The sequence below is a fragment of the Physeter macrocephalus genome, chromosome 20 (genome assembly GCF_002837175.3).
Source record: "Physeter macrocephalus isolate SW-GA chromosome 20, ASM283717v5, whole genome shotgun sequence".
Classification (NCBI taxonomy): Eukaryota; Metazoa; Chordata; class Mammalia; order Artiodactyla; family Physeteridae; genus Physeter; species Physeter macrocephalus.
In genome coordinates this window covers 115,100,769-115,109,454 of record NC_041233.1, presented here as the reverse complement: position 1 = coordinate 115,109,454, position 8,686 = coordinate 115,100,769, and the positions used below count along the sequence as shown (strand labels likewise).

The 8,686-nt window shown below is 35.4% G+C and overlaps 1 protein-coding gene across 5 annotated transcripts in view; it reads left to right on the top strand.

Moving 5' to 3' along the window:
* The window catches only part of GPM6A (glycoprotein M6A), a 262,338-nt gene extending 255,181 nt beyond the window's left edge, over positions 1–7,157 (top strand). For 4 of the 5 annotated variants that reach the window (XM_007127582.3, XM_028481688.2, XM_028481690.1 and 1 more), the window contains 3 exons: positions 1,531–1,607; positions 2,129–2,194; positions 4,717–6,325. In XM_007127582.3, the coding sequence (XP_007127644.2) occupies positions 1,531–1,607; positions 2,129–2,194; positions 4,717–4,869 (296 nt within the window). In that variant the 3' untranslated portion in view covers positions 4,870–6,325. Of the gene's footprint in view, positions 1–1,530; positions 1,608–2,128; positions 2,195–4,716; positions 6,326–7,137 lie in introns of those variants that run through there. The other variant, XM_028481689.2, reaches the window with a different exon arrangement.
* Positions 7,158–8,686: the final 1,529 nt, after the last annotated feature.

Here is an 8,686-nt window from a genome sequence, read left to right as displayed (position 1 = left end):
CCGCAGAGCGGCTGGGCCCGTGAGCCATGGCCGCTGGGCCTGCGCGTCCGGAGCCTGTGCTCCGCAACGGGAGAGGCCACAGCGGTGAGAGGCCCGCGTACCGCAAAAAAAAAAAAAAAAAAAAAAGGTGAGGAAATGTATGCACAACCAAGGTATTCCACGTGAATGAATGAAATCAGTAATAGATCAGCATGGAGAAAGATGGCCTTTCCTGGGAAGCTTTCTCTTTAATGATGGTTCGTTAGTCCCATCTTCTGGAGGTTCTTTTTTACCCCCTCTTAGAGCTGTCTTGGCAAAAAGGGAAGGTCGCAGAGAAGGATCTCTGCATTCGATGTACTGCAAGTAGATTTTTTTTAACGGAAATAATTGCCCAAACTCTTGGCAAAGCAGGACGGTAGCAGCTCCACAGAGATGGACAGTTGATGGTGCGCCTCAAAGCTAAGAAGGTGTGTATATACGTACATATTAAAACTCAATAATATGTGCATATATTATTATGCAGCAAGTGCTAAACGCTTAGGTATTAGTTTGCCCGGCACTTGTGAATTTTTCTGCTCATGTATATATGTGTTTAACACTTCAGTAGTTCTCAAAACAAAATCAAAGACCCATTTTAGGATGAACTTGATCACTTCTCTAACATGAGGACTGTGGCAATGCATCACCTATGTGCTTGTTAAAAATGCAGTACTGGGCTTCCCTGGTGGTGCAGTGGTTGAGAGTCCACCTACCAATGCAGGGGACGCGGGTTCGTGCCCCGGTCCGGGAAGATCCCACGTGCCGCGGAGCGGCTGGGCCCGTGAGCCGTGGCCGCTGAGCCTGCGCGTCCGGAGCCTGTGCTCCGCAATGGGAGAGGCCACGGCAGTGAGAGGCCCGCGTACCGCAAAAGAAAAAAAAAAAAAAAATGCAGTACTCCTGGCAAACAGTCACAGATTCTGATGTAACAGTCCTGGGTTGGAGTCCAGAGATACATATTTGTGATGGTTCCCCAGGAGATGCTGATGCAGTCGGTCCCTAAACCACCTGGAGCAAGGGTAAATAGGAGTGAAATTGCAGCTTTTTATTTCCCCTAACTAATAGCACTGTTTTCAGAACTAGCAGAGAAAAACTGCTCCTTTGGGCAATACACTTTTATCGACTAACAGAGGCTTTGTACCGGCAGAACCCGTTTAGATCCTGACTTCATTGCAGTCTGTGGCACAGTTATCCAAATAATTCTGATGCCTACACCATGACATTAAATGGACCAAACCCGTGAAGTAGCCGCAATTGAATATGAAGATTCTGGTGGCCAGATTCCACTGAATTCAGATTGAAAACGTTTTTAATTGCTTGAGGCCTAAATAGTCTTGATCTTTCATTCAGTTTTTTCATAATTATTGTCAAGCAATGAAAGCTGAGGAACAATTTTTGTTACAATGTAACATGAAAGGAAACTTGCTTAGATTTTATCAGCTCAGGTTTCTTTTTTTGTCTCTGGGATCTTGGAGACATTCATAATGTTAAACTGTAATTTTCTCCATGTTGCAGGGATTGTGACAATTGGAGAGGAAAAGAAAATTTGCACTGTCTCTGAGAATTTCCTGAGGATGTGTGAATCCACTGAGGTGAGTGTTTTTACAGCCTTTAATTTTGTCAGAATTTGAGCTTCATTTCGTTATTTGAGGAATACATAATTGAATCGACATTGGATTGCCCCCTTTTTCTTTCAGAGGCAAAAAGGTCACATACAGTGATGTTGTGCAGGGGGGCTAGAAGATAAATATTTCGATAAAATTTATAATTTTTTTTCTAGAAACTGTCATTTTAATGAAAGTTGAAAAACCATAAAATTATATTTTAAAGGATATAACATAGCCTTCTGTGGTTATACTGTTACTGGAAACCATCATTATTAATCATGATTTCATCTTTAAAATGAAATTATATTAAAATGGTGCAGTTGCAGAGATTTAAATAACTTGCAGGAGAAAAGATATTGTAATAACGTTTTTGGTTAAGTGATTTGTCATGGGCGCACTTCTGTTAAAGGTGGACGGAGTTCTTGTTCGTAAGGCAGCAGGCATCCTTATCTCTCTTCTGTTGTAACCCTGATGTTCGTTCTGTTTCTCTGTGGTTTCCTTTGCAGCTGAACATGACCTTCCACTTGTTCATCGTGGCCCTTGCCGGAGCTGGGGCTGCAGTCATCGCTATGGTAAGACCTCAAGCTCTGAGGCTTGGTTTTGCACTTTGCCTGTAGAGACGATAATTTACCTCTGATGTCTGAAGTCTATACAAATCATATGTATTTTAATATAAGTAAAAAAAAAAGGTGGAGGAGAATGGGCAAATAAATAAGTGAAAAACAAGGCTTAACCTATAGAAAGATTATCATTACAATAGAGCTAATATTTGGTAATCAGTTGAAGAATTTGGACACTCCATAATATTGGTAACACTAACCAAAATAAGTAGCATTTTAGATATGAGACTACTGTTAACATAAAAAATCATTTCTTTAGTATATAAGTATGTATCAGTGGGATAGTCAAGTAATTTAATCAATTCCTTGACTTATATTATCCTTTTTTCCTCCTTAAATCAGAACATACAAAAGCCACGCTGAGTCACTTAGGAAAAAAGGATTAATTTATTTTTCTCCACATAAACCTCGGTAGTCTCATGTCGTGTCTTCTGTATCTAACTTTCTTCAGAAATATTAAGAACAAGTCCCGAAAGTCAGGCTTTTACTGAGTTTTGAGGACCTACAATGTGCCAGACACGGTCCCTTCTTTGTAACTCACCGTGAATTCCGGTTTGTTCAAGGGAATGCGCCAAATGGCAGCAATGGACAAGTACTCTGCACCTCAGTCAGAGCTTTTGCAGCCCAGGCCCTCAGTCCTTGTGTCCTAGAATATAAGCAGCATAGAACTCTAGAAGGTGCCCAGTAAACTCACCCGTGGTATAGCCAGTTCAATACGCAAAAATGATGAGTTAATTCTTATTCATTTTCTTATTGGTATACATCTCTTTCCTGTATCATTGTGTCAAAATTGTTTTGTTAATTTCTTTCTGCTGTCCATTGACTGCCTTAACATACTACACTAGTCACCATTTAGAATTGACCTTGCATTCTTTATATCCATCCCTACTTTTCTAGAACCAGCCTACCTCCTGTTTTGACTAATCAAAACTTTAACGTTCTTCAAAAATAGAACTACTATATGACCCTGCAACTCTACTCCTGGGTATATATCCAGAAAAAAAAACAACACTAGTTCAAAAAGATACATACACCCCAGTGTTCATAGAAGCATTATTTACAATTGCCAAGACATGGAAGAAACCTAAGCGTCCATCAACAGAGGAGTGGTTAAAGAAGATGTGGTACATATATATATACAATGGAATACTACTCAGCCATGAAAAAGAAGGAAATCTTGCCGTTTGCAGCAACACGGATGGACCTGAAAGTCATTATGCTAAGTGAAATAAGTCAGTCAGAGAAAGACAACCACTGAATGATATCACTTATATGTGGAATCTAAAAAGTACAACAAACTAGTGAATAGAGCAAAAAAGAAACAGGCTCACAGATATAGAAAACAAACCAGCAGTTACCAGTGGGGAGAGGGAAGGGAGGAGGGGAAACATAGGGGTAAGGGATTAAGAGGTACAAATTATTATGTATAAAATAAGCTACAAGGATATATTGTACAACACAGGGAATATAGCCAATGTTTTATAATAACTATAAATGGAATAAAAACTTTAACAATTGTGAATCACTGTACTGTACACCTGTAACTTATATAATATAGAATATCAACTATACTTCCATAAAAAAATTTTAGTGTTCTATTTTACTAAATTATGTATAAAAATAATGCCTACCCTTTAAAACTCAGAGAAAGTATATACCTGACAACTTAGTTTCTTTTTCCTATTCGTCCATCAAAATTCACCATTTCGAAAGCTACTTTTTCTGTCTCATAGACTGCGAGGGAGGGAAAGAAAGAAAAACAAATAAGTGATCTCATTGGTCAGTCTATTCAGGTAAAATCAGGCGCTTCATTACTCGAGTAAGTTTATTACTCAGGAAAAATCAGGAGCTTCCTTTTTGAACAGGGCACTATTCTAGCTATTATGAACGTATATAAATATTCATGATTCATGTGACACAGTGCTTGCTTTTTTGTAGTTGGCAACGTAAAATTCATTGTGCAAAATTCATTGTATGGAAAATTAACTTGTTAATTAAATCCACAGGTTTATTTTGGGGTTTCCATGAGCCCTCTTTCTGTTGCACTGTGGGCAATATATCATCTCATTAATTCAAGTTCACTGGACTCCACTGTATGTGAGACTGTTTCCCATAGTGGATTAGAAAACATAAATACATAAACATGAAATGTATAGTCTGGGTTTGAGTAAGTGAGGACAAAAGGACAGGAAACGTCACATAAAGATTAAAAATATTGAATTAAGACCCTTGGGTACTTCGGAGTTGAAAGAGAAGAAAGATACTGAAAAAAGGGAGCTGAGAAGACTGTGTCATAGTTGGAGGATTGAGGAAGGAATATATTGTATTTTGTGTTACAACAGAAATCTTCATTCCATTTTGTTAATGAACATATTCTATATAAGTATATAATTTGAATATTTCTTTCCTGATAGCAAGGTGTAATGAAGACACAGAACAGACTTCCAGTATAAATTATCTTTGTCTTTGATTAGGTCCACTACCTTATGGTTCTGTCTGCCAACTGGGCTTATGTGAAAGATGCCTGCCGGATGCAGAAGTATGAGGACATCAAGTCGAAGGAGGAGCAGGAGCTTCATGATATCCACTCTACTCGCTCCAAAGAGCGGCTCAATGCATACACATAAACAACACCTTCCCGTCCTTTCTACCATTCAAATGCATTGGTGATTATCTAAGGGCCATCCAACCATCCAACCTTTTGAAAAAGAAAATGAAAGTGCTTCTCATCAATGATATGGAGGGTGACTTATGAATCACCTGAATACAATTCTTTGTTGTTTAGCACTTAATTTCCTAATTTGTTAAATTGGTGTAATCAGAGCTCTCCTACAAGCTCCTATCCAGCCTTTTTTTTTCTTTCTTAAATTTCTCAAACTCATTTAATAATTCTGTAAGATCAAAGAGACTAACATTGTCAAATGCAGAGATTTCTTTGATTTTTAACCACTTCCATGTGTTATACATTATACCTTTTGCATTATTTCTTATGTTTTGAAAAGAAAAATAGCTTTTTATACTTTTTAGTTTCGATTTCGGTAACTAGTTTAACTACAGGTAACCTTCAAAGGGACCATTGTACATTATAAACAATAGACAGAGATGATATCGTGATGACCCGAAACATGAAAATTTTGTCTGAAGATCAGTGGCCACATTGCTATAGGCCCTGGTTAATGTTTTCATCAATCTAAGGTGCAATTTCTAAATTTGTAAGAGTAGGTTTTAAAAAAAAAGTGCTTCTTATCTTTGTTAACATTGTATTTTTTCTTGATGTACTTAAAAGGCATTACTCTCTGATTACTCATGTTTCTGTTGTGAGCATGTAGAAACAATGATGCTTATGCATGGCTACTTACCTTTTTAAGATTGTGACACCAGGCTTACCTTTTAAAGTTTAGTATAGAGACAATTTTAACGGAAATAACTACTGTGGACGATTGGCAAATGATCTCTTTGTGATTTAAGCAGTGGCTGGATTGGAACTTTTAATATGTTAATGTGGGACATTAATTACCTTTATGAAGGTGGTGTATTAAAAATAAGCACACTAACCCCTCTGAAGTTGTTTTACCTACTTTAAAAAATTTTAATGGATTGCACCTCTGTAAACTATCCCTCAAATTGTGTATGATATATTTGAAAAGGTTTCCATTAATATAATAGCTTTGCTTGCAGCCTTCCAATCTATGTCGGTTTACCTGTAGTGTTTTTTAAAGCGTGGTCAGAGGCCACTATACAATGTATCCTTTTGAAGTGTAGTGATATATTTGTGTTTTTATTTCCAGTAAGTCATTTTAACCAAATGTTCATTCGTATTCATTTATAAGACGTACCTATATCAAAAGAATAAAAAAAAAGCAATCAGTATTATTGGACCAAATTTGGTGTTTGTTTTAACCTTAACCCTTCTTTCGGTTATTTCTAATGCTACAAGAATGCTGTAAAGTGTCTTTTAAAATGATAGAGCCTGACGAGACTTTTCTGTCAGTGTAAAAACTAGGTAGTATTGTGCACTGATTTGACCATTGTGAAATCTTTTCTCAGTGTAAGTGCATTTCTAATAAAATTTATTGAGTGAAACAATCTTTGTACAACGACTAGTCATGCATCATCCATAATTTTACAAGTTCTTGTAGTAGGTAGGGGGGTATTACTAGGTTATCTGTGGCATGATTATGCATTCTGTAGTATTATTTAATTAATTTGGGGTTTTGCTTCTTTTTTTTACGCTTAGATTATCTTACTGGTTCAACATTTTTCTGATACATGCAGTATTACAGATATTCAGCAAAAGTATTAATGGGCTTCTTTAAATTCTATATTGTAGTGTTTCGGTTCTGTGTCTTAATAGTTTGTGATGATTTTTAAAACTGTCTTTTAAACTTATGTAATGATGTTGATGTTTTTGGCTTTTTTTTTTTCTGGTATTAGAGTTTGTATTTTCACAAAGAGTGCTTTGTAGCAGGCATTGCAATTAATCTGTTTTGTACATAAATGTGCCAACAGCTTGATGGTGGCGTTTTTGAAATGTAGAACAAAGTGCTTGCAAAATGTAATAAATACACTTGTGTACTTTGTGTACTTATTATTAGTTTCTGCAGTGTTTCTTTTTTGTATTTTTCTTTCTTGTTTTGTTTATTCCTCTTTCTTATGTGTGTGCATTCTTTCCAATGCAATAGATGCTGTTTCTTTCAGATGCTTATTGCCTCGGTTGAGCTGACCTGATCCTTCAAAATGCAATGAAAATTCTGTGCATGAACCATACCATGGGAATGCTGAGTGGGGAGAGGGTGGAGTGGAGACTGTGGAGGTCATTTCATTTAGCAAATGATAACGATTCCCAGTGTATGCTATTTCCTTGCCTAATGTTTATTGTTTTGTGTTTTCTTTAGTGCTTCATAAACTAACAGAGAAACTAAAAAGACTAATGCAATTCAGAAAGAAAAATGATTCTTGGTTGGCTTCAAAATTTCAAGGTGAGAGCAATGAAATGAAAAAAAAAATTTTTTCCAGAGTTTTTGTTTGTTTTGGATGTAATTCCTTCTGGCCAAACCAGAAGTAATGGCAATTTTAAAATAATAAAATAATTATCTAAAAAACTTAATTTTTATAAGGCCTAAGGAATTATATTAGTCTTCAGTTATTTTTGTATTATTATAAATGACGACTTGGAAATTTCATAGACTTAGGTTACTGATATCTACAATAATTATAAGTAGATCTGAGGAATATGTCTTGTGTTTTAAAAAGTCACTTTGAAGACAACACAAAAATTACCCCTAGCCAAATCTTATGAAATGATAATTCTTATTCCTTCCAGTGTTTATGAAATTCTTAGCATAGCAACAAGATAATAAAGAACTATATGTTAAAGAATATCAACATGAACAAAAATTTCAGAATATGTGCTTTTCAAAAACTGATCATCATAAGATAATTATAATCTTTGACAACTTAGAAGTCCATTTCTCTTTGTAAAAATACACATTTATCTTTAAAGTGAGTAATTTCCTTTTGGGAACTCTTTTCCCCCTAGCTTTATTGGGATATAATTGACATACAATCCTTTTGAGAATTGTAAAGCTAATGTTGAAGCTAAGGAAATTACTCATTTTGAGAATAAGTGTGTCTTGGCCACCTGCAACTTGGGGTTAGTCAGTTTACTTGTTCATGTTAAAACTTAGGTATTAACACATTCTGATTTAGTCACTCAAATATCAAGTACACTTGACTTTTTGTTTTATTTTTGCCTTTTAGACAAAACAGAAACAATCATTTTAAAATATGTTTCATTTAAGTTACCTGATAGCTGAGATATGCTGAACATGATAAAATTTGAATTAAACTATCATACCTTGAAGAAACATTCTACTGCGTTTTCTGCAAGGTTTTTAGATGACAGATCATATGAAGTCAGTGGAGGCAAGTCTGTATAAAATGCTGCTAGCTCAAATGTAAACATCTTTCGCCTAGCTTAAATAAGCCCGGGACCTTGAGTTTCTTCTCTCAAAAGTGAATTTTGCCTGTTTGATCATTTTAGTTCTTTTGCTCTTTTCCATAAAAATCCATCATGCTTGGAAACTGAAAAGAACTTAGAAAATGAAATAAGTTCTATTATTTAATTCACTAATAAGTGAATTAATGAAATAAATAAAATAATAAATGAAATAATGTTAAAATGAAATAGAAATTTTCTTGACTATTTCTAACCTGCGGAAACTCTTAAAAGTGGAAAAACCAAACAACATAAAACAGATAAACAAACAATGCAGGAATGAAAACTAGGAAAGAGAAGAGATCCAAGTAATTCTGCTATTATTCTTTCAATAAGAAGGAGAAAGGAAAGAGCGTGTTATTGGAAGATATATATTGCATGGGGGGATCATTTTAAAAAGAAAGTCAAAAATACAAAAATCAAAAATTAGACCAAGAAATAACAGC